At 43.1% G+C, this 27,241-nt stretch overlaps 1 protein-coding gene across 1 annotated transcript in view; it reads right to left on the bottom strand.

Annotated features, from left to right (window-relative positions):
- Positions 1–27,241, bottom strand: part of LOC110523058 (gamma-aminobutyric acid receptor subunit gamma-3) — a 130,157-nt gene that overhangs the window by 25,866 nt on the left and 77,050 nt on the right. Inside the window, exon 3 of the mRNA XM_090236717.1 lies at positions 3,275–3,357. Within this exon, the coding sequence (XP_090092843.1) occupies positions 3,275–3,357 (83 nt within the window). The remainder of the gene's footprint in view (positions 1–3,274; positions 3,358–27,241) is intronic.

Here is a 27,241-nt window from a genome sequence, read left to right as displayed (position 1 = left end):
TAGGCAAGTCAGTTAAGGACAAATTCTTATTTACAATAACGGCCTACACCGGCCAAACCCGGACGACGCTGGGTCAATTGTGGGCCGCCCTAAGGGACTCCCAATCACGGCCGATTGTGATACAGCCTGGATTCGAACCAGGGTGTCTGTAGTGACGCCTCAAGCACTGAGATGCAGTGCCTTAGACTGCAGCGCCACTCGGGAGCCCAAAGGGACCCTATGGGGTGGTGTTGCTGTGTATATTCAGCGGCATATTCCCATCAAGCTTAGAGAGGATCTCATGTTAAATGTTATTGAAGTGATGTGGTTGCAGGTTCACCTGCCTCAGCTCAAGCCCATTCTTTTGTGGCTATAGGCGACCAAGTGCTAACAGTCAGCATCTGGATAATATGTGTGTATGTGATATTAATTACGGTTTTTGTGTCACGATCACATTGTGTCACGATCGCAGATTTTAGAGAAACAAATATCGGTACATACAAGTGTCTTATATCGGCTGAAAGCTTAAATTCTTGTTAATATAACTGCACTGTCCAATTTACAGTAGCCATTTCTGTGACAAAAAGCCATGCTATTGTTTGAGGAGAGCTCCTAAAAACAAAAAACTTTTTTCACCACGAAAGGTTTGATAGATTCACCTCTGAAGGTGAAATGTGTACTTACATTCTGAAATCTTGCTCTGATTTATAATCCAAAGGGTCCCAGAGATAACATGAAGTGTTGTTTTGTTAGATAAAATATCTTTTCATATCCTAAAAAGGTATAGATGCACAATCGATTTTGTATTTCCACTCGTTCAATTTGCAAAGAAATTAATCTGTGAAAATCGAACCCTAAACGTTGTTTCAACCAGTCAAATCACGTTCGTATGTATTCCTCAGAGATCCTAGAACGTAACCAGACTTCACTATATCATTAGGGGTGTAGTATATCCTATAGGACACCAAATATGGTCAGAGAGCGACGCCCTTATGGCACGCCAATGGTGTGGCCGGTCTTCATTTGATCGACTGTATCTTTGTCAAATAAGCACCAATCGGGGTCAAACGAAGCTAGCTAGATGGGTTTTACGGGAGTATCCGGAAACCCTGTATCTGTTGTAAAATGAAGCTACTAACCTTGTGCGACAGACAGTCTTTTCCTTTTGGACAAAAATTACAAGAATATGGAGAATTATGAAGTTTTGCAAATGTTGAACTTACAATATGGCTACTAATACTGGAAAAGCTAAGTCAAAGTCCAAGTATACAGATTTGACGATATTCTTGCAGATTTTTTTTTTTTTAAATGTCTCCTTCACGATTTGCCCAAATGTACCTGGGTGACTTCACACTAAATGTCATGTACTTTGCTCATACTTCAATTTATCCATCGGAAACCTTTCACTTCTGCCATCTTGTGGACACCATCGGAATTACAACCAGAGTGATGGCTAGATGTGGGATCTTTGTTGAATTTCGAAGATGGTAGAATTTTTTTTTTCTTTGTATTTTTTTCTACCAGGTCTATTGTGTTATATTCTCCTACATTCAATTCACATTTACATAAACTTCAAAGTGTTTCCTTTCAAATGATACCAATAATATGCATATCCTTGCTTCAAGGCCTAATCTACAGGCAATTAGACTTGGGTACGTCATTTTAAGTGAAAATGTAAAACAAAAGGGGGCTATCCCAAAGAATAATATATTTTTCGTCTATTTTCTGGGTGACCTGAATATTGACTGGTTTTCATGAAGATGTCGCTCAAGAGGAAGCTTTTCACTGTAACCTGTAATCTGGTTCACACTACAGGAACAAGATCATCCACTTGTATTGTGTACTGTTTGAACTTTTAAGGCCCCGTGAATTGATGAGGAATTGAAAAGTGGTATCGTTTAGCGAGATAAAGCATTAAAAAAATACACACAAACCCCCCATAACAACGAAGCAAAAACAGTATTACATAAGTATTCAGACCCTTTACTCAGTACTTTGTTGAAGCACCTTTGGCAGAAATTACAGCCTTGAGTCTTCTTGAGTATGACACCACAAGCTTGGCACACCTGTATTTGGGGAGTTTCTCCCATTCTCCCAAGTCCGGGCTCTGGCTGGGTCACTCACGGACATTGAGACTTGTCCTGAAGTCAACCCTGCTTTGTCTTGGCTGTGTGCTTAGGGTCATTGTCCTGTTGGAAGGGGAACCTTCACCCCAGTCTGAGGTCCTTAGCACTCTGGAGCAGGCTTTCATCAAGAATCTCACTGTACTTTGCTCCATTCATCTTTCCCTCCATCCTGATTAGTCTCCCAGTCGCTGCCTCTGAAAAACATCCCCATAGAATGATGCTACCACCATCATGCTTCACCGTAGGGATGGTGGCAGGTTTCCTCCAGACGTGACGCTTGGCATTCAGGCCAATATAACCGATATTGGTTTCATCAGACCAGAGAATATTGGTTCTTACGGTCTGAAAGTCCATTAGGTGAATTTTGTCAAACTCCAAGTGGGCTGACATGTTCCTTTTACTGAGGAGTGGCTTCCGTCTGTACACTCTACCATAAAGGCCTGATTGGTGGAGTGCTGCAGAGATGGTTGTCCTCCTGGAAGGTTTTCCCATCTCCACAGAGGAACTCTGGAGCTCTGTCAGAGTGAACATCGGGTTCTTGGTCACCTCCCTGAGTAAGGCCCTACTCCCCCAATTGCTCAGTTTGGCCGGGCGGCCAGCTCTTCCATTTCAGAATGATGGAGGCCACTATTTTCTTCGGGACCTATTTTCACTTTGTCATTATGGGGTATTTTGTATAGATTTATGAGAAAAAAGTATTTAATACATTTTAGAATAAGGCTGTAACGTAAAAAGAAAGTGTAGAAAAGGTGAACTATGAACTATGAAATACTTCCAGAATGCTCTGAATGTACAGTACCAGTCAAAAGTTTGGACACACCTACTTATTCAAGGGTTATTCTTTATTTTTTTTTGCTATTTTCTAGAATAATAATTAAAACATGAGAACTAGGAAATAACACATATGGATTCATGTAGTAACCAAAAAAGTGCAAATATATTTTATATTTGAAATACTTCTAAGTAGCCACCCTTTGCCTTGATGACAGCTTTGCACACTCTTGGCATTTCTTTCAAACATATGTTTATAATTCAATATAATTATGTAATGAAAATAATGTATTCTTCTGATAATAGATAATAGACTGGTGTTGATAAGAAATCAAAAGCTGTAAAGATATAGGTGCTGGTGCTGAGCATGGATGCACAGGAGGAGGTACGTTACTCACAGCTGGAGAAGATGAGTGGGCAGGAGTGTTCGTCCATGGGGAAGTTATGCAACTGTAACTGGCACTCTGCATTTATGGTCAGCCTGAAAAAAAGACAGACAGAGATTTTAATTAATCAAAATGTAAACATTTTACATTTGGATTGAAATTAAAAAGGAAATAATCTCAACAGAGAAAAGGGTCCTGTGCGCTACCTACAGTGAGTGTGTAAAATATTATGAACACCTTCCTTTTAACCCTAACCCTAACCCTTCCTAATATTGAGTTGAACATCAAGAACACCTTCCTAATAACCATAACCCTTCCTAATATTGAGTTGAACATCAATAACACCTTCCTAATACCCATAACCCTTCCTAATATTGAGTTAATATTGAGTTGAACACCTTCCTATTGAGTTGAAACCTTCCTATTGAGTTGAACATTAGAACAACTTCCTATTGAGTTGAACACCTTCCTATTGAGCTGAACATCAAGAACACCTTCCTATTGAGTTGAACACCAAGAACACCTTCCAATTGAGTTGAACATTAGAACACCTTCCTATTGAGTTGAACATTAGAACACCTTCCTATTGAGTTGAACATTAGAACACCTTCCTATTGAGTTGAACATTAGAACACCTTCCTATTGAGTTGAACACCTTCCTATTGAGTTGAACATTATAACCCCTTCCTATTGAGTTGAACACCTTCCTATTGAGTTGAACACCTTCCTATTGAGTTGAACACCTTCCTGTAGAGTTGAACACCTTCCTGTAGAGTTGAACACCTTCCTATTGAGTTGAACATTAGAACCCCTTCCTATTGAGTTGAACATCAAGAACACCTTCCTATTGAGTTGCACCCCCCTTTTCCCTCAGAAGAACCTCAGTTCGTCGGAGCATGGACAGTCTATCAATAATTACAAGCTACCTGGGTCTGACACCTTGGATGGAAAATTACTGAGGATCATAGCGGACGGCCTTGCCATGCCTATTTGTTATCTCTTCAATCTAAGCCTACAGGAAAGAATGTGCCATCAGGCCTGGAGGGAAGCAAAAGTCATTCCGCTACCCAAGAATATCAAAGCAACCTTTCCTGGCTCAAATAGCAGACCAACCAACATGTAACCAACACTTAGTAAACTTTTGTAAAAAAGTGTTGGATGATGCTATTTCACAGTCAACAAATTAACAACAGATTTTCAGCACTCTTCTGGGGAAAGGGCATGAAACATGAACTTACACAAATGACTGATGATTGGCTGAGAGAAATTGACAATAAAAATATTGTGGGAGCTGTTTTGTTAGACTTCAGTCCAGCATTTGACATTATCGATCATAATCTGCCGCTTGAAAAATGTCTGTATTATGGCTATACATCCCCTGCTATATTGTGGATCGAGAGTTTGTTTATGTGTAACTCTGTTGTTGTTTTTGTCGCAATGCTTTGCTTTATCTTGGCCATGTCGCAGTTGTAAATGAGAAATTAAAGATGACGCCGACAGAGATGGTCGCCTCGCTTCGCGTTCTTAGGAAATTGTGCAGTATTTTAAATTTTTTTTATGTATTATTTCTTACATTGTCAGCCCAGAAAATCTCAATCTCTTATTACATACAGCCGAGAAGAACTATTGGATATAAGAGCAACGACAACTTACTAACATTACGACCAGGAATACGACTTTCCCGAAGGGGATCCTCTGTTTGGACCACCAAGCAGGACACTGGATCGGATCCCAGCAGGCGACCCAAAACAACGGCGCCGCAGAAAGGGCAGATAAAGCGGTCTTCTGGTCAGGATCCGTAGATGGGCACATCGTGCACCGCTCCCAAGCATACTACTCGCCAATGTCCAGTCTCTTGATAACAAGGTACACGTTAATACGTTATCAGAGTCGGTACAGCCACCCGGTTTCTTCACGCATCGCGCTGACAGAAACAAACATCTCTCTGGTAAGAAGAAGGGTGGGGGTGTATGCCTTATGGTTAACGAGTCGTGGTTTGATCACAACAACATACAGGAACTCAAGTCCTTTTGTTCACCCGACCTAGAATTCCTTACAATCAAATGCCGACCGCATTATCTACCAAGAGAATTCTCTACGATTATAATCACAGCCATGTATATCCCCCTCCAAGCAGACACCTTGACCGCCCTGACAGACCTGGAAACAATATATATGCTGAGGCAGCATTTATTGTAGCTGGGGATTTTAACAACGCTAATCTGAATACAAAGCTCCCTAAATTTTATCAGCATATCGAATGCACGACCCAGGCTGGCAGTATTCTGGATCATTGCTACTCTAACTTCCGCGACACATACAAAGCCCTCCCTCACCCTCCCTTTGACGTATGTGGCAGGGTCTACAGTCAATCAAGAATTACAAAAAGAAAACCAGCTCCGTCTTGCTCCCAGACAAATTAAACAACATTGCTCGCTTTGAGGACAATACAGTGCCACTGACACGGCCCGCTACCAAAACCTACGGGCTCTCCTTCACCGCGGCCAACGTGAGTAAAACATTTCAACGTGTTAACCCTCGCAAGGTTGCCGGCCCAGATGGCATCCCTAGCCGCTTCCTCAGAGTATGCGCAGACCAGCTGGCTAGTGTGTTTACGGACATATTCAATCAATCCCTATCCCAGTCTGCTGTTCCCACATGCTTCAAGAGGGCCACCATTGTTCCTGTTCCCAATAAAGCGAAGGTAACCTAGCTAAATTACTATCGCCCCATAGCGCTCACTCCGTCATCATGAAATACTTTGAGAGACTAGTCAAGGATCATATCACCTTCACCCTACCTGACACCCTAGACCCACTCAAATTTGCTTACCGCCCCCAATAGGTCCACAGACAATGCAATCGCAATCACACTGCACACTGCCTTAACCCATCTGGACAAGAGGGTGGGTCTCGACCCCACAATGTGCAACTAGGTCCTGGACTTCCTGATGGGCCGCCCCCAGGTGGTGAGGGTAGGAAATAACATCTCCACCCCGCTGATCCTCAACACTGGGGTCCGACAAGGGTGCGTTCTCAGCCCTCTCCTGTACCCATGTCTGTGTGTCTCCTGTACTCCCTGTTCACCCACGACTGATCCTCAACACTGGGGCCCCACAAGGGTGCGTTCTCAGCCCCCTCCTGTACTCCCTGTTAACCCACGACTGATCCTCAACACTGGGCCCCGACAAGGGTGCGTTCTCCGCCCTCTCCTGTACTCCCTGCTCACCCATGTCTGTGTGGCCATGCCTCCAACTCAATCATCAAGTTTGCAGATGACATGGCAAGGCAGTAGGCTTGATTACCAACAACGACGAGACGGCCTACAGGGAGGAGGTGAGGGCCCTCGGTGTGTGGTGTCGGAAAAATAACCTTACACTCAACGTCAGCAAAACAAATGAGATGATCGTTGACTTCAGGAAACAGCAGAGGGGGCACCCCCCTATCCACATCGACGGGACAGTGGTGGAGAGGGTAGTAAGTGTTAAGTTCCTCGGCGTACACATCACAGACAAACTGAATTGGTCCACCCACACAGACAGTGTCGTGAAGAAGGTGCAGAAGCGCCTCTTCAACCTCAGGAGGCTTGTCACCAAAGGACCTCACAACCTTTTACAGGTGCACAATCGAGAGCATCCTGTCGGGCTGTATAACCGCCTGGTACGACAAGAGCTCCGCCCACAACCGTAAGGCTCTCCAGATGGTAGTGAGGTCTGCACAATGCATCACCGGAGGCAAACTACCTGCTCTCCAGGTCACCTACGACACCCGATGTCACAGGAAGGCCATAAAGATCATCAAGGACAACAACCACCCGAGCCACTGCCTGTTCACCCCGCTATCATCCAGAAGGCGAGGTCAGTACAGGTGCATCAAAGCTGGGACCGAGAGACTGAAAAACAGCTTCTATCTCAAGGCCATCAGACTGTTAAACAGCCACCACTAACATTGAGTGGCTGCTGCCAACACACTGACTCAACTCCAGCCACTTTAATAATGGAAAAATGGATGTAAAAAATGTATCACTAGCCATTTTAAACAATGCCACTTAATATAATGTTTACATACCCTACATTACTCATCTCATATATATATATATTGTACTCGATACCATCTACTGCATCTTGCCTATGCCGTTCTGTACCACCACTCATTAATATATTTGTATGTACATATTCTTCATCCCTTTACACTTGTGTGTGTATAAGGCAGTTGTTGTGAAATTGTTAGGTTAGATTACTCGTTGGTTATTACTGCATTGTCGGAACTAGAAGCACAAGCATTTCGCTACACTCGCATTAACATCTGCTAACCATGTGTATGTGACAAATAAAATTTGATTTGATTTAAGCCGTACACTCCACCGAGCTGGGCTTTACGGAAGAGTGGCCAGAAAAAAGCCATTGCATAAAGAAAAGAATAAGCAAACATGTTTGATGTTCGCCAAAAGACATGTGGGAGACTCCCAAACATATGGAAGAAGGTACTCTGGTCAGATGAGACAAAAATGTAGCTTTTTGGCCATCAAGGAAAACGTTATGTATGGCACAAACCCAGCACATCTCCTCACCCTGAGAACAACATCCCCACAGTGAAGCATGGTGGTGGCAGCATCATGCTGTGGGGATGTTTTTCATTGGCAGGGACTGGGAAACTGGTCAGAATTGAAGAAATTATGGATGGTGCTCAGTACAGGGAAAGTCTTGAGGGAAACCTGTTTCAGTATTCCAGAGATTTGAGACTGGGACAGAGGTTCACCTTCCAGCAGGACAATGACCCTAAGCATACTGCTAAAGCAACACTTGAGTGGTTTAAGGGGAAACATTTAAATGTCTTGGAATGGCCTAGCCAAAGCCCAGACCTCAATCCAATTGAGAATCTGTGGTATGACTTAAAGATTACTGTACACCAGCGGAACCCATTCAACTTTAAAGAGCTGGAGTAGATTTGCCTTTGAAGAATGGGCAAAAATCCCAGTGGCTAGATCTGCCAAGCTTAAAGAGACATACCCCAAGAGATTTGCAGCTGTAATTGCTGCAAAAGCAGGCTCTACAAAGTATTGAGTTTATGGGGTTGAATAGTTATGCACGCTCAAGTTTTCTGTTTTAAAAAAAAATAAAAAATTCTTGTTTGTTTCACAATAAAAAATGGTTTGCATCTTCAAAGTGGTAGGCATGTTGTGTAAATGAAATGATACAAACCCCCCAAAAATCTATTTTATTTCCAGGGTGTAACAAAATAGAAAAAATGCCATTGGGGTTAATACTTTCGCAAGCCACATAGTCAGAGGTTTCGAGAGGTTCTCCTATCTTAGGTGCACCTACAGCTCATCTCACGGCAGTAGTACTGTAGACTACTTTATCACCAACCTCAGCCCAGAGTATCTCAGAGCTTTCACAGTCAGCCCACTGACACCCCTATCAGATCACAGAAAAATAACAATCTACTTGAACAGAGCAATACTCAACCTTGAGGTATTGAAGCTGAACAAACGTCATACTATTCAGAGATGCTATAGATGGAAGGAAGGTCATTTAGAAACCTACCAAACAAGTACTGTCCAACAACAAATCCAATCCCTCATAGACAACTTCCTGGACAAAATGTTTCTGTTGATCTGATGATGATGATCTGTTGGTGGGTATGCAAATTGGAGTGGGTCTAGGGTTTCCGGGATAATGGTGTTGATGTGAGCCATGACCAGCCTTTCAAAGCACTTCATGGCTACAGATGTGGCTTTGTGAATGTTGACCTTACTCACACTGGCTGCGGAGAGCGTGATCACACAGACGTCTGGAACAGCTGATGCTCTCATACATGTTTCAGTGTTACTTGCCTCGAAGCGAACATAGAAGTTATTTAGCTTGCCTGGTAGGCTCATGTCAATGGGCAACTCTCGGCTGTGCTTCCCTTTGTAGTATGTAAAAGTTTGCAGGCACTGCCACATACATAGGAGACGGTGTATTATGATTCGATCTTAGTTCTGTATTGATGCTTTGCTTGTTTGATGGTTAGTCAGAGGAAATAGCGGGATTTCTTATATGCTTCTGGGTTAGAGTCCCACTCCTTGAAAGCGGCAGCTCTGCCCTTTAGCTCAGTGCGAATGTTGCCTGTAATCCATGACTTCTGGTTGGGGTATGTACGTGCAGTCACTACGGGGACGACGTCCTCGATGCACTTATTAATAAAGCTACTGACTGATGTGGTGTACTCCTCAATGCCATCTGAAGAATCCCGGAACATATTCCAGTCTGTGATAGCAAAAGAGTCCTGTAGTTTAGCATCTGCATCATCTGAACACTTCTTTATAGACCAAGTCACTGGTGCTTTCATTTTTGCTTTGGAAGCAGGAATCAGGAGGATATAATTATGATCGTATTTGGCAAATGGAGGGCAAGGGAGAGCTTTGTGTGGAGCTCTGTGTGTGGAGTAAAAGTGGTCTTGATTTGTCTTCCCTATGGTTGCACAGCAGACCACCATAGTATCTGTACAAGGAATGTGAATGTTACCTGCCTAAATGGCTACCGTCCTTTGAAAGGCTGGTCTTGGCTCATATCAACACCATCATCCCGGAAACCCTAGACCCACTCCAATTTGCATACCGTCCGAAACAGATCCACAGATGATACAATCTCAATCGCACTCCACACTGCCCTTTCCCACCTGGACAAAAGGTACACCTATGTGAGAATGCTGTTCATTGACTACAGCTCAGCGTACAACACAAATGTGCCAACAAGCTCATCACTAAGCTAAGAACCCTAGGACTAAACACCTCCCTGGACTTTCTGGCAGGCCGCCCCCAGGTGGTAAGGGTAGGCAACAACACATCTTACATGCTGATACTCAACACGGAGGCCCCTCAGAGGGAAGTGCTTAGCCCCTTCCTGTCTTCCCTGTTCACCGACGACTGCATGACCAAACACGACTCCAACATCATCATTAAGTTTGCTGACAACACAACATTGGTAGGCCTGATCACCGTCAACGATGAGACACCCTATAGGGAGGGCAGAGACCTGGCAGTGTAGTGCAAGGACAACAACTTCTCCCTCAATGTGAGCAAGACAAAGGAGTTTGATCTGGGTCTAGCCCTGTGTCATTATAACTATTCGTTTTACTTATTGAAAACATTTAAATATAAATGCAATTAACTTGTGGAGAGCAGAGACTCTCCCCAGATACGTCATCAGAGCGCACAACAGAACATTGTACTGTCTACACTCGGTTTGTTGTTTATATTAAAATATTTCCTTAAATAGATTTTAAACAGAACTAAAGTTTTGTTGCTAAGGATTCCACGACAATATTAGCCTTTACGGCTGGGACTGCAAGTTTGTTTTCCATTTTTTGGGTGTGGATTCTGCGAGTGCTAGCTGGCTGTACTACAGACACCTGTCGTCGTTGTGGGAAAGTCTCATTGTTATTGTTATCTCATTGTTATCTTTTTTGTAAAACAACTGGTTGCACTAAGAGACAATCTGGATACCAAGCAGATCCTTGGAAATCGACGAGTACCAACAGCTTTACGCTGGAGGGACAACATACTCCATCATGGAAAGACCCGACTAAAACAAAATAACTTTAACCAACTATACCAAGAAAGACGGATTCATCTACAGACACGGACAATTTACTTACCATTGAGGTAGAGGCTAGTGCTCTGGCTGGAATCCATGCAACACTGGAACAGTTGTGTGAGGAGGTAGCAGGGTTGAGGGGGAGTTCTTAAGTGTAATTCTTAAGCTCCAAAGAAAAAACAAGACACTCACAGCCAAGGTAAAAATCCACGATTCCAACATGGATTGTCTACTCAGGGAAAACAGGGTGATGAAGGAGTTGCTACTTGACATACAAAGTCGTAGCATGTGTGAAAATCAAATTTGTTCTGGGATTCCTGAGGACACATCCAATAATCCAGAGGGCGCGATCAGAGAATTCATGGAATCCACCTTCAAAACGTCCTATAGAGACTGTAAACAAGGTGGCTTTCCTCCGAGTACACAGACTTGGAGCTCGGAGCGACAAGACCAAGGATCCCCGACTGATCATTGCAAAATTTGAACACTACCAACAAAAGGAGCTGATCAAAAGCAGGGGAAGGGAGCTTCAAGGGACCAAATTCGGTCTCAAAGACTAATTTCCAAGGGCGATAAACATACACCGTAAGAGACTGTATCTAGTACAAAGACAACAAAGGGAGAATGGTAAGAGTGCCTTTATCGTTGTGGACAAACTCTTTATAGATGGACAGCTATTCCAAGACAGCTCCAGAATACCGTGGTTGTACTAAATTCTTTAGGGACTTCAGGTTACGAAAAAAAAAGAAAGTATGGGAACTGTAAAAATATCTGATCATTATGAAGTGGATATGAACACACACATACTCAAGTACCTGTTTGCTTACACATACAGACTTTTACATACACACACCGTAAGAGACTATATCCGGTACGACGACAACAAAGGGAGAAGGGTAAGCGTGCCTTTATCACTGTGGGCTGATGGTGAAGTAGACATACTCAGTATTCATATCACAAAATATATAAATAAGCTCTCCACAATGAATTTCAATAGAAAACATGTAGAAATACACAAGATCCTGCAACCATAGAGAGGTAAATACCTGTCTATTTATAGAAAAACTGCCCTGATTAACTCCTTAGTCATATCTCAGTTTAATCAATTACTTATGGCGCTGCCTACTCCTGATTCGATTCGTTTTTCAAATCATATGAGCAAAAACTATTTCACTTTATCTGGGACAATAAACAATACAAAATAAAACATGCCTATCTATATAATGAATATGAATTGGGTGGGTTGAGATGATTAAATATAAAAGCACTAAACATCTCTCTAAAAGCTTCACTCATTCAACTGTTTTATTTGAACCCTAAATGGTTCTCAAGTAGATTAATAAGAAAAGCTCATGTTTACAAATGGCCTTTCAATTAATTGAAAATGATACTTTTTCAAAGTATCTCTCTTTTTCAAACAAGCACTGCAGATCTGGCTACAATTTCAATTTCATCCCCCTGAAAATAATATATAATATTATATATATAATATATTACAACACATATTATGGCTGAACTCAAATGTGCTGGTTGATAAAATACCTGTATTTTTGGGAAAGATGTTTGAAAAATGTATTTTGTTCTTAAATGATATTGTAAATTGGAATGGTAGAGTTATGTCCTTCTTGGAGTCATCAGAATTGTACGGGAAGGTCTGCTCAATCCAAGAGTACAACCAATTGATTACAGCATTGCCCCAAAAATGGAGGAGGTGGGTGGCAGCTGGAGGAGGCAGGGAACTGGTCTGTCTGCCCAATATAAAGGATCAATACTGGAGGAGGCAGGTGGCAGCGGGAGGAGGTAGGGAACTGGTCTGTCTGCCCAATATAAAGGATCACAACTGGAGGAGGGTGGCAGTGGGAGGAGGTAGGGAACTAGTCTGTCTGCCCAATATAAAGGATCACAACTGGAGGAGGGTGGCAGTGGGAGGAGGTAGGGAACTGGTCTGTCTGCCCAATATAAAGGATCACAACTGGAGGAGGGTGGCAGTGGGAGGAGGTAGGGAACTGGTCTGTCTGCCCAATATAAAGGATCAAAACTGGAGGAGGCAGGTGGCAGCGGGAGGAGGTAGGGAACTGGTCTGTCTGCCCAATATAAAGGATCAAAACTGGCGGAGGAATAAAAATAGCATAAATAGGGTAGTATACCAGTTTCCTTTGAGGACCAGGATGTTGACAACTGTGCCATATATATTGCAAAATAGTTGGGAAGAGATTTTTGATGTACCGATTCCATGGTACAGGGCGTTTGATACATAAAACAATGCTAGATTCAAGACTTCGTGCTTTTCATTTTAAATGATTATATAGAATTCTTGCCACCAACAAAATGTTGAATATGTGGTGCATAAAATCATTGAAGCTCTGCAGATTTTGTTGTGAGGATACAGAATCAACAGACCATTTATTTTGGTATTGCCCTCAGGTAGCCTGTTTCTGGTCTCAGGTTCAGGAATGTCTGAAAATGCATAGCATTGATCTAAAATTGACCCTAGAAAAAGTACTGTTAGGAGATCTGGAGAGACTGGGTCAGTCAATTACCAATATACTAATACTCTTGTAAAAGTATTTATCTTCAACTCGCAATCTGTGGATTCAATCCAATTAGATAGATTGAAATTGTACGTTAAACATCACAGCATAGTTGAAAAATATGTGTTGCGTAGAAACACGAAGTGGGTGGCCAGCAGAGATAGATGGGATGGGCTGAGGGTGTCCAGCAGAGATAGATGGAATGGGCTGAGGGTGTCCAGCAGGGATGGATGGGATGGGCTGAGGGTGTCCAGCAGAGATAGATGGAATGGGCTGAGGGTGTCCAGCAGAGATATGTGGGATGGGCTAAGGGTGTCCAGCAGAGATAGATGGAATGGGCTGAGGGTGTCCAGCAGAGATATGTGGGATGGGCTAAGGGTGTCCAGCAGAGATAGATGGAATGGGCTGAGGGTGTCCAGCAGAGATAGATGGAATGGGCTGAGGGTGTCCAGCAGAGATAGATGGGAGGGGCTGAGGGAAGCTGAGGGTTGGTATGTGGAATTGGAGACAAGTGGGAGTGGAGTTGCTCTGTGGGAGACAGAATGATGGTCAAAGATAAAAGTAAAAAAAATACAAATACAAATAAAATATAATAAAAGTACATTTGAGTGACAATGAGGGGAAGTGTTTTTACAACTAATGTCGGTTTGCCTGAGGCTGATGTCATGCAGGTGTTGGTACACATACACACACTCTCATTCAGATAAACACATACAAGAACACACACATACATGTAATAGTGCCAGACATGCACACAAACATATACAGTTGGCATTGCTGTTATGATTTAAGTTGTCCTTGATGTCCTTTGTTTTAAATGTATTATTTTGTTTTATTATTTTCTGTCTTTTCCTTTGGTCTCTTTAGTTCAAATCTCTTGGTTGTTGGTGCGTTGGGGGGTTCTGGGGGAATGGATATAATTGTATTTTTATTTTTTTTCTGGGGGGGGGGGGCTGTGGTAGTGGTCTTGAATGGTTGAGGGACAGCTATTGGGGAACTGTGGGGGGGATCTTGGAGGGTTCGGGTTCATGTTTTTCGGTCTGGTGGTAGATCGGTCAACATGCCCTTGAGCAGGGTCCTGACCCTGGATGCTTCTGTGTGTCGCTCTGAATGGGAATCTGTTGGATGACTGGTATAGTTGGTAACTGGTAGTTGTTGAGCGGCTTCACTGCAAGTATATTGTATGTTTCGAATATTCAATAAATATATATCTTTTTTTAATTAAAAAAAAGGAGCTGATCATGGACTACAGGAAAAGGAGGGCCGAACACGCCCCTACATCGACGGGGCTGTAGTTGAGCGGATCGAGAGTTTTAAGCTCCTTGGTGTCCACATCACCAACAATCTTCTCAAAAAGATCAAAACAGTTGTGAAGAGGGCACGTCAACACATTTTCTTCCTCAGGAGACTAAAAAGATTTGGCATGGGTCCTCAGATCCTCAAAAAGTTCTACAGCTGCACCATCGAGAGCATCACTGATTGCATCACTAACTGGTATGGCAACAGCTCAGCCTCCAACCACAAGGCACTACAGAGGATGGTGTGTACTGCCCACTACATCACTGGGGCCAAGCTTCCTGCCATCCAGGACCACTATACCAGGCGGTGTCAGAGAAAGGCCCTAAAAATTGTCAAAGACTCCAGCCACCCTAGTCATAGACTTTTCTCTTCTTCCGCATTGCAAGCAGTACCGGAGCGCCAAGTTTAGGTCCAGAAGGCTTCTCAACAGTTTCAACCCCAAAGCCACAAGACTCCTGAACAGCTAATCAACAGCTAACCCCCCTCATATTTTACGCTGCAGCTATTCTCTGTTTATTATCTATGCATAGTCACTTTAACTCACCTTACAAGTACATATTACCTCAATTACCTCGACTAACCTTAAACTGCATTGTTGGTTAAGTGCTTGTAAGCATTTCACAGTAAGGTGAACATTTTCAAAGTAAACATAAAATTTGATGTGATTGAGTCCCAAATGTCAGCCTATTCCCTATGTAGTGCACTATATAGGGGATAGGGTGCAGTTTGAGATGCAACAAAGTCTGCCTGCAGTAGCCATGAATATACACAGAGTGTAAAAAACATTACACTGCAACAAGTCATCCCCAAGCTTAAACACTACAACAAAACAACCCCATACTTAAACCCTAAGGTATGTTAAAACCATTGCCAAGTGTAAACACCGCAACAAATCATCCCTAAGCCTAGACACTGCAACAAATCATCCCTAAACCTAGACACTGCAACAAATCATCCCTAAGCCTAGACACTGCAACAAATCATCCCTAAGCCTAGACACTGCAACAAATCATCCCTAAACCTAGACACTGCAACAAATCATCCCTAAGCCTAGACACTGCAAAAAATCATCCCCAAGTTTAAACACCACTACAAATCATGCCTAAGCCTAGACACTGCAACAAATTATCCCCAAGTTTAAACACCACTACAAATCATCCCTAAGCCCAGACACTGCAACAAATCATCTCCAAGTTTAAACATCGCTACAAATCATCCCTATACCTAGACACTGCAACAAATCATCTCCATGCCTAGACACTGCAACAAATTATCCCCAAATTTAAACACTGCAACAAAACAACACCATACTTAAACCCTGCTAAAACCTCTGCCAAGTGTAAACACCGCAACAAATCATCCCTAAGCCTAGACACTGCAACAAATCATCCCTAAACTTAAACACTGCAACAAATCCTCCCCAAGCCTAAACACTGCAACAAATCATCCCTAAACTTAAACACCGCAACAAATCATCCCCATACCTAAACACTGCCATAAATGTCCCCAAGTCCAAACACTGCAACAAATCATCCCTAATTCCAAACACTGCAACAAATCATCCCCAAGCCCAAACATAGCAACAAATCATCCCTAATTCCAAACACTGCAACAAATCATCTCCAAGGCCAAACACTGCAACAAATCATCCCCTAGCCGAAACTCTGCAACAAATCATCCCCAAGCCCAAACACTGCCACAAATCATCCCCAAGCCCAAACATAGCAACAAATAATCCCTAATTCCAAACACTGCAACAAATCATCCCTAATTCTAAACACTGCAATAAATTATCTCCAAGGCCAAACACTGCAACAAATTATCCCTAATTCCAAACACTGCAACAAATCATCCCTAATTCTAAACACTGCAACAAATCATCCCTAAACCTAAACACTGCATCAAATCATCCCTAAGCATAAACACTGCAACAAATCATCCAGCATATGTCCATTACATTCACATATCAAATATAAATTCAGACAGGCACGTCTCAGACAGACATGTCTCCAAGCAAGATTAGATGAAATGCTTGACAAATACGTCTTTGTTGAAATCCCTCCGACTTGACAGTTGAATAGATCTCTCCCCAAAAAAGGAAATAACCTGATAATAAAAACAGAGCTCTTTCTGCTGGTATTTTGGGATGAATGTAGTTATGATACAGCTACAATCTTTCATTTGTTTTTACAGCCCGCACAGCAGTCACTACCGCCACTATTGTAGATTTACCCTTTTAAGTTCTGCCCTTGAGCAAGGTGATTCCAAGGCATTCTGCAGTGGCCTATTTAGCGAGGGGAGTCAGAGTAGGGAAGGAGGGAAGCAGCTCATTGGACAAGGGGATATGTAACAGCTTGACATGGTCTGTGTGGCACCATATTATCCGTAAGCCTCATCGGTAGTGCAGGTATATGGATGCAGTCAGAAAGTCTACCACGCTGTCTGTCTCAGTCACTCTATGAAGCGTTTCCCTGGAACAGCGGGGAATAATGGCGTTGCAATGAGGCAGATCTGTGGGTGAGTCAAATCATGAACAAAGGAGTCATATTGATCATTATATTCATGTGATTCTCTCTCATGGAGTCATATTGATCATCTACGCTGAGTGTACAAAATATTAAAGAACGCCAGCTGTTTTCCATGACATAGACTGACCAGGTAAATGCAGGTGAAAACTATGATCCCTTACTGATGTCACATGTTAAGCTCGGGGCAACTTTATAGTGAGGACTGACATACTAAAGGTGAGTAATTGGATTATGATGTATTTACACTATTAATAGTTGATTCATCAGGTCAAAGACTACACTGTCTCTGTGACTCATGAATACCACTGAGTATATACACTGAACAAAAATATCAATGCAACAATTTCAAAGACTTCACTGAGTCACAGTTCATATAAGGAAATTAGTACATTTAAATACATTCATTAGGACCTAATCGGCATCTGTTGGTCACAGGTACTTAAAAAAAAGGTAGGGGCGTGGATCAGAAAACCAGTCAGTATCTGGTGTGACCACCATTTGCATAATGCAGCGTAACACATCTCCTTCACGTAGAGTTAATCAGGCTGTTGATTATGGTCTGTGGAATGTTGTCCCACTCCTCTTCAATGGCTGTGCAAAGTACTGGATATTAGCAGGAACTGGAACATGCTATCATACACATCGATACAGAGCATCCCAAACATGCTCAATGGATGGCATGTCTGGTGAGTATGCGCGCCATGGAAGAACTGGGACATTTTCAGCTTCCAGGAACTGTATACAGATCCTTGCGACATGGGGCAGTGCATTATCATGCTGAAACATGATTTATGGCACGACAATGGGCCTCATGGATTTCCGTCATCATTCAAAATGCCATTGATAAAATGTAATTGTATTTATTGTTTATAGCTTATGCCTGCCCATAACATAACCCCACCAGCCAGCCACCATCGGGCACTCTGTTCACAATGTTGACATCAGCAAACCGCTCGCCCACACGACACCATACACTCAGTCTGCCATCTGCACGGTACAGTTGAAATGGGGATTCATCAGTGAAGAGCACATTTCACTGATGAAGGTAAACATTTGCCCACTGAAATCGGTTATGATGCCAAACTGCAGTCAGGTCAAGACCCTGGTGAGGTCGACGGGGACGCAAACCCACAGTTTCATCAGTTGTCCCGGTGGCTGGTCTCAGACGATCCCGCAGGTGAAGAAGCCGGATGTGGAGGTCCTGGGTTGGCGTGGTTACACGTGGTCTGCGGTTCTGAGGCCGGTTGGATGTACTACCAAATTCTCTAAAACTTCTTATGGTTGAGAAACATAAAATTAACTGGCAACAGCTATGGTGGACATTCCTGCATTCAGCATGCCAATTACAAGTTCCTTCAAAACTTGAGACGTCTGTGGCATTATTTTCGTGAAAAAAATTTTTAGTGGCCTTTTATTGTCCCCAACACATGGCTATGAGTAGAGCACCTAGCTTGTTACTGTAGAGCACCTAGCTTGTTACTGTAGAGCACCTAGCTTGTTACTGTAGAGCACCTAGCTTGTTACTGTAGAGCACCTAGCTTGTTACGGTAGAGCACCCAGCTTGTTACTATAGAGCACCTAGCTTGTTACTGTAGAGCACCTAGCTTGTTACTGTAGAGCACCTAGCTTGTTACGGTAGAGCACCCAGCTTGTTACTATAGAGCACCTAGCTTGTTACTGTAGAGCACCTAGCTTGTTACTGTAGAGCACCTAGCTTGTTACGGTAGAGCACCCAGCTTGTTACGGTAGAGCACCTAGCTTGTTACTGTAGAGCACTCATTTTCTTACGGTAGAGCGCCTAGCTTGTTACGGTAGAGCACCTAGCTTGTTACTGTAGAGCACCCAGCTTGTTACGGTAGAGCACTCATTTTGTTACGGTAGAGCACCCAGCTTGTTACAATAGAGCACTTAGCTTGTTACGGTAGAGCACCTAGTTTGTTACAGTAGAGCATGAATGCATCCCAAATGGCACCCTACACCCTTTTTGGTTTCAGGTTAACACCAACCAAAAAGGGTTCTACCTGGAACCAAAAAGGTTTCTTCAAATGGTTCTCCTATGGAGACAGCCGATGGACCCATATTAGCACCTTTTTTTCTAAGAGTGTATATAGTGCACTAGAGTGGCTTGCAAAAGTATTCATCCGCCTTGGTGTTTTTCCTAATTTTGCACGCCCAATTTATCAGTTTTTGATTTGTTAAAAAAGTTAGAAATATCCAATAAATGTCGTTCCACTTCATGATTGTGTCCCACTTGTTGTTGATTCTTCACAAAAAAATACAGTTTTATATCTTTATGTTTGAAGCCTGAAATGTGGCAAAAGGTCGCAAAGTTCAAGGGGGCCGAATACTTTCACAAGGCACTGTAACTAAGGTAGGAAGTGACAGTACCCCCCCCCCCCCAAAGGTGCGGACTCCCGGCCGCAAACCTAAACCTATATGGACGGGTCTGGGTGGGCATCTAACCTCGGTGGCGGCTCTGGTTCTGGACGCCGCCCCCCTTCTTTACACTGAGTCCGCTCTTGTAGCACAGACCCGTGGATCATCGTCGGAGGCTCTGGACTGCGGATCCTCGCTGTAGGCCCCGGGCTGGGGACCCTCGCTGCGTGGATCATCGGCGGATGTTCTGGACTGGGGACTGTCGCTGGAGACCCCGGACTGGGGAACGTCGTCGGACGCTCTGGACTGTGAAATGTAGCTGGACGCTCTGGACTGGATACTGTCGCCGGACGCTCTGGACTGGATACTGTCGCCGGACGCTCTGGACTGGATACTGTCGCCGGACGCTCTGGACTGGGTACTATCTCCGGACGCTCTGGACTGGGTACTGTCGCCGGACGCTCTGGACTGGGTACTGTCGCCGGACGCTCTGGACTGTGAAATGTAGCTGGACGATCTGGACTGGATACTGTCGCCGGACGCTCTGGACTGGATACTGTCGCCGGACGCTCTGGACTGGGTACTGTCGCAAGACGCTCTGGACTGGGTACTGTCGCCGGACACTCTGGACTGCCAAGGTACACAGTAGGCCTGGTGCGTGGTGCCCGGCACTGGTGGTACCGGGCTGGGGACACGATCCTCAGGGCGAGTGCGGGGAGGAGGCACAGGATACACTGGGCCGTGGAGACGCATTGGAGATCCAGAACATAGAGCTGGCTCGATAAGTCCTGGCTGGATGCTCATTCTAGCCCGGCAAATGCGAGGAGCTGGAATAGAGCGCACTGGGCTAGAATAGCGCACTGGAGACACCGTGCACATCTCCGCCTCCGGCATAACACGGTGCATGACCAGTTACACGCTCCCCACGGCAAGCACTAGTAGTTGGCTCAGGTCTCCTACCTCACTCATGCAATCTCCTCGTGTGCCCCCCCCCCAAAAAACAATTATTGGGGCTGCCTCTCGGGCTTCCGTGTACCTTCATATCGTCGCTGTTCCTCTCCTGTATTTCTCCTCGTAGTATCGCCGTTCCGCTTTCGCTGCCTCTAACTCCTCCTTAGGATGCCGATACTCCCCCGGCTGTGTCCAGGGTCCTGCTCCATCTAATATCTCCTCCCAGGTACATTTCCCCATTAAGCGCTGTTCCTTCTTTTCACACTGTTTGGTCCTTGTTTGGTGGGTTATTCTGTCACATTCGTCATAACGAGGAGACCAAGGCTCAGCGTGAGATGAATATTCTTCTTTATTTAATTGAAGAACACTAAACAAAATAACAAAACGAACATGAAGCTATAAACACGAGTGCTGACATGCAACTACACATAGACAATAACCCACAAAACAAAAATGGAAATGGTAACCTAAATAGGATCCCCAATCAGAGACAACGATAAGCAGCTGTCTCTGATTGGGAACCAAAAGAACACACATACCATCGTCACACCCTGACCTAACCAAAATAATAAAGAAAACAAAAGATAACCTAGGTCAGGGCGTGACAGTTGTGGAGAAGTACAGATCAGGGTTGAGTTATAAGAAAATATCAGAAACTTTGAACATCCCACGGAGCACCATTAAATCCATTATAAAAAATGGAAAGAATATGGCACCAAAAAAAACCTGCCAAGAGAGGGCCTCCCACCAAAACTCACAGACCAGGCAAGGAGGGCATTAATCAGAGAGGAAACAAAGAGATAACCCTGAAGGAGCTGTAAAGCTCCACAGTGGAGATTGGAGTTGCTGTCCATAGGACCACTTTAAGCTGTACACTCCACAGAGCTGGCTAGAAAAAAGCCATTGCTCAAAGAAAAAAATAAGCAAACACGTTTGATGTTCGCCAAAAGACATGTGGGAGACTCCCAAAACATATGGAAGAAGGTACTCTGGTCAGATGAGACTAAAATGTAGTTTTTTGGCCATCAAGGAAAGCGTTATGTCTGGCGCAAACCCAACACCTCTCATCACCCTGAGAACAACATCCCCACAGTGAAGCATGATGGTGGCAGCATCATGCTGTGGGAATGTTTTTCATTGGCATGGACTGGGAAACTGGTCAGAATTGATGGCGCTAAATACAGGGAAATTCTTGAGGGAAACCTAAACAGGAAACCTAAACAGTCTTCCAGAGATTTGAGACTGGGACAGATGTTCACCTTCCAGCAGGACCATGACCCTAAGCATACTGCTAAAGCAACACTCGAGTGGTTTAATGGGAAACATTTAAATGTCTTGGAATGGCCTAGTCAAAGCCCAGACCTCAATCCAATTGAGAATCTGTGGTATGACTTAAAGAGTGCTGTACACCAGTGGAACCCATCCAACTTGAAGGAGCTGGGGCAGTTTTGCCTTGAAGAATGGGAAAAAATCCCAGTGGCTAGATCTCCCAAGCTTCAAGAGACATACCCCAAGAGATTTGCAGCTATTATTGCGGCAAAAGCTGGCTCTACAAAGTATTGAGTTTGGGGGAGTGAATAGTTATGCACGCTCAAGTTTTCTTTTTTTTTTCACAATAAAAAATATTTTACGTTTAGAAATCTGTTCCAAAGTATTAACAAGCATAATATAGACACTCACTGGCCAGTTTATTAGGTACACACATCTAGTACCAGGTCAGACCCCGCTTTGCCTACAGAACAACCTGAATTCTTCGGGGCGTGGATTCTACAATTCGGAAACGTTCCACAGGGACGTTGGTCCATTCTGACGAGATGGCATCTCGCTGCAGATTGAACGGCGGTACATTACCGCCACCAGCGTTGACACCAGGTAAGATGTGGTCATTTGCCTTTGACCTCTCTCATCAACGAGCTGTTTTCACCCACAGGACTGCCGCTGACTGGAGGGATTTTGTTTGTCTCACCATTCCTCAGTAAACCCTAGACACTGTTGTGTGTGAACAGCCCAGGAGGCCGTTTCTGAGATACTGGAACTGGCACGCCTGGCACCGACGATCAACCCAAGCCCAAAGTCTCTTAGGTCACTGGTTTTGTCCATTCTAACATTCAATAGAGCAGTAACTGATTGTCTTGATGCCTGTCTGCCTGCTTTATATAGCAAGGCACGTGACTCACTGTCTGTAGGAGGGAACCATTTTGGGAACATGGTGGTGTACCTAATAAACTGTCCGATAAGTGTATGTGTTTGTACAACATATAAAAATAAACAAAAATTTAAAATTATGAAATGATGATGTTTTAGTCAAATATTATATATGTTTGGGATTCTTGCGGTAAATTTGCAATCTACTAATGATTTGTAATTATGATCTGTCCCCCTGACCATCCACTCCACAAAATCGGACCGCGGCTGAATCTAGTTGATGATCCCTACTGTAAAGTATAAGAATGGGGCAGAAACTTCACACACCACCTCTAAGGTAATTGGACAAGTCTGATCCGATAGTAGCGTACAGTATGCTGCTGTGTCAATGAGGAAATCCTATGTAGATGAATATTGTCAATGAGGAAATCCTACGTAGATGAATATTGCCAGAGGGACTTGTGCTTAAAACATATAAAGTGCTTGGCTTATTTGAACTTGTTAATTCTGAACTATTCTTTAAAAAAGTAAAACAATATATAAAATGAAATAAAATTGAAATATGATTTCAGGTTTTCACATGTTCTTTACAATGTCAAAAGGATATTGAGATTACCAATTTATAATGAAATGTAAAAAAAAAAAAGAATTCTCAATCATTTTCAGTTGTGTTTCAGAGTGGGCTGTTCTCTCATGTGTCTGGAATTAGCTAGCAGCACAGTTAGTCACCAACACTCTGGATAACATGACAACAGCTTAACCAGTTCTGCTAGGGCCAGTAAAATGGCCAGAGTGGGCAGTTCTCTCATGTGTCTGGAATTAGCTAGCAAGCTAGCCAACGGTAGCCAGTTAGTTTAGGAGCTTGACTGCTGTTGTTAGGTCAGAAAGCTCTGATAAACACTACTCCTCGGCCGTAGCATCCAATGTGCGCTCTCAACGTTCTGAATTTACGAATGGACAATCTGACAACGCTCTGAGTTTACGAACACCCAGCGTGCACTCTGGCACTCCAGATGGCATTTACGAATACACCTGTAGTATAAACCAGCATTTAGTCTTCAAATCGTTGGTTGTTTTAGTCCATGGCATCACATGTGAATCCTTAAAAGAGATGGGTGAGGCTAAGGCTTAAGAGGGTGTGAACGATGCTGAATAGGTGTAGACAAAGATGAGCTCTCCAGTAGGTTCCAAAACATTCAAGGGCCATTTTCTCAAAAGTGTGGTTACAAGTTTATCAACTTTCAAAGCAGAATTACTTTCCCATTGTTCCTCAACTGTAGTGTATGATATACAAATTTCAAGCTCTGAGTCTCTACCTTTATTCAATGTAAAAAAAAAACATTTTAAATGTTGCACCATGAGACCATTTTGAGATGGTCGGTCACAATTGGTCTGCCTGTGTAAAAGCAGCCTAAGAGTTTAATTAAACAGAGTCTCGGCAATATGATGTTGCCATGGGCAGCAGGATTAAATTAACCGTAGATATTGCAGATGAGCCCCATTTGTTTTACATCAGATAGCATGTTCATCCGTCTCGTATCTTGCAAAGGGTAATGGGATTGATCAAAAGTAGACTGATTACAATGGGCTGCCGTGACATTAGAAAATATTACCTAGGGGACATGGTCTGCTGAACCCTATTTCTGCCTCAGAACTACCTGAATTAATCTAAGATAAAACAATACATAAGTCTTTTTTGGTGAGGAAGTCTTAGACACCCCATTTTACGTCTAGCTAAGTGCTTCAATGAGCATTATTTCTGAAGTTTGACTATGGGCGCGAAAGCTAACATACATTTTGTCCAACGCTGAGCCAGTCACTGAAATCATATTTGACTGAAAAGATGCTGCTTACTAACAAGCTAGAAGAAAAAGAAACGCACACCTATTTAGGCGAGGTGCTGGCTAGCGGAGTACACAACTTGAAAATAAAAGAGAGCCGCACACTCTAGGAGCTCAGATGCAAACATTTAATTACCAACGTTTCGACAGCCAAGCTGTCTTCATCAGGGTATAATGAAGACAGCTTGGCTGTCGAAACGTTGGTAATTAAATGTTTGCATCTGAGCTCCTAGAGTGTGCGGCTCTCTTTTATTTTCAAGCTTACTAACAAGCTACCTACTCACTACTGTACACAATGTTAACTCTTCCAACAAAAACTAGCTAGCAAGTTACTGTAGATTGTAGTGCTTATGTTATGAGTTTTCATGAAGCAGCTGTTGCTCTGCTACAAGTTATTTCAGTAGCCTCCTGAGTCAGCTGCTGTGCTCAGGAGGAACATGTTTATTCAATGGACTGATTCGTGACAAGTCATTTCCTCTTAATTGTGGGTCTGCATGTCTACAACTAGTTAACACTAGAACTGCCAACGTTTCCATTTTGGAAATGTAAAAAAAATTGTCCACAAAAAAAAAAGCAATGTCCTGCTCCTTCCCTGACTTTTCCGAAATGCTCATTTGTCAGATAAAAAAAAACACAGAAAGGTACTTAGAGACGTTTTACAATTTTTATTCTCAATTTAACCAAGACAATTAGCCAGGCGCTAATGCGTCTCTATCTCCTCAATGAAGGAATGACGAATGGATGAATGGGCGATATTTGTGCACCTTCACAACTGAATATAAATGAGGCCTAACTGAATGATAAGGAGGGTGAAGAGTGTTGGGGACTAAAGACTACCCAGAACCCACTGGGTACTTGTTGGGGAATAATCAGAATTAGTGTTTTATATTCATCATATGTTTGTAAGTTACTTCTCATCAGAATGTTATTTTTGTATAATACTGTGGCGGGGTTGCAGTATCTGTTCTATGTCAAGACTAAATTGTTTGGGCCGGAGAGAGGGGAGAGGTCTTGGCTCCACAATGTCTGTGTGCCAGTCAGTGTGTCTCTGTGATCTTGTCAAGATAGGATGGATTTGATATATGGCTGTTGATATGGAGGATTTGTTTATGGTTCTGAGTTTGAGAAAATAACATAATTTAGGAGACAAAGCTGAACGATAAATTATGCCTATACTGTCTGGCTATGTGTGTGTCTTTGCTATAAAGGATCTCAGTTGCAATGTGTAAGGGACTCTCAGAGAATTCATTGATAGACACTGAATTGATCTGAGAGTCACAGGGTTGTGATAGAGCTCATATAATTAAAGATGGACTTTGATAACTAACTCTGACTTGTGTGTGGTTTGCTCTCATGATTTGGTAAATAGAGGAAATTTCCACGACAAGAGGTTGATTTAATTTTTTTTTTTTAAGACAATAGTGTAATAGTGATATAGTGATGTTTGTGTTATGCGTATTTATCGGCTTTGGGGCTGTTTATATAATCATTTGACCACACGCCTTGCGGGTTGATAATGTATCATTTTCTTTTCTGTTTTAATTTTGAAAAAATAAGCTGTTACGGGACTGTTTTATTTACTATAACACGAGTACTACTCACATTTATTTTAAAGGGAAACAAAAACATGCTATGTGTTGCAACAGGCCTTTAGAATAATGCAAAACATGTTATTGATGAGCAAGGGGAAACCAACGATGCCAGTCAAGCCTGCCCATCGAAACTACATCAAAAACAATACCGAAACTAATTTCACATGTAATAAAAGTTAGCCTATAGACAAGATTAAATTGACAAATAATCTGATGATGAGTATTGTCACTTGTCAAATTATACATGAAGAGATGAGCGCAGCTCGGTATTGACAGGTGCAGGGAAAGGAGTCTCAATTGATCAAATCCTCCTTCAGTCACATGCAGGTAAAACATTTAGTCAAATAACTCTCAAAATTCAAGAGCTGCAGCTCTACTTTCAAATGTCACTTTTTTTCAAGAATATCTGCCCTGACGATAAGTTCAGTATCTGCCCTGACGATACGTTCATGACCACTCGCTGGCAGCATTGCTCTGGCTACTAAGTAGACTAGTAACATTATAAGCGGAAAACTTGCTATTCGCAGAGGAGTGACGCTCTCTGGCGTGAGATAATGGATGAGCCCCGGTCAAGATGATGTGTATCTGTGGAAGTCGGACTGATCCTGCTGTTTACTTTGTGAATTGCTAAATCTACCTTTTAAGTTGATTGAGTAATTTTCTGTCCTCGAGAACCAGTTGAGAATAGGTTCCCTAAAGGGTCTCTGACTGTGCTATGTAGTAATCTGTTTGTTTAAAGCCATAATGCACTGAGGCTACCTGACCTGGCCTGTTGGGATTGTGCTATATTGCTCTTTAATGGGTCTGTCACTGAGACTGAGCACAAACCAGACTGGGAAACAGAGTGGCACCAAGTCTACGTTCCAAATGGCACCCTGTCCCCTTGCACTACTGTTGACCAGAGCCGATAGTGAACTAGGTAATAGGAGTTCCATTTGGAACTCATGCCCAGCCTTAAATTCACAGCTGGTTGGTTCAGACAGGGCCATGGGTAGGCTTTTCTAACCCTGCCCGAGGGATGGTGAATACAGGTATCTGATGGTACTAGAAAAAACATGATGTTTAAGTTGTTCATATTCAGTAATGGCTTTTACCAAAGCCAGAGAACAGAGAAATCCGTCAAACGTTGTGGAAGCC

Source organism: Oncorhynchus mykiss, chromosome 5, assembly GCF_057628025.1.
Source record: "Oncorhynchus mykiss isolate SJ-2025 chromosome 5, ASM5762802v1, whole genome shotgun sequence".
NCBI classification, from domain to species: Eukaryota; Metazoa; Chordata; class Actinopteri; order Salmoniformes; family Salmonidae; genus Oncorhynchus; species Oncorhynchus mykiss.
The sequence above is the reverse complement of the archived record's forward strand: the minus strand, read 5'-3'. Positions and strand labels throughout refer to the sequence as shown.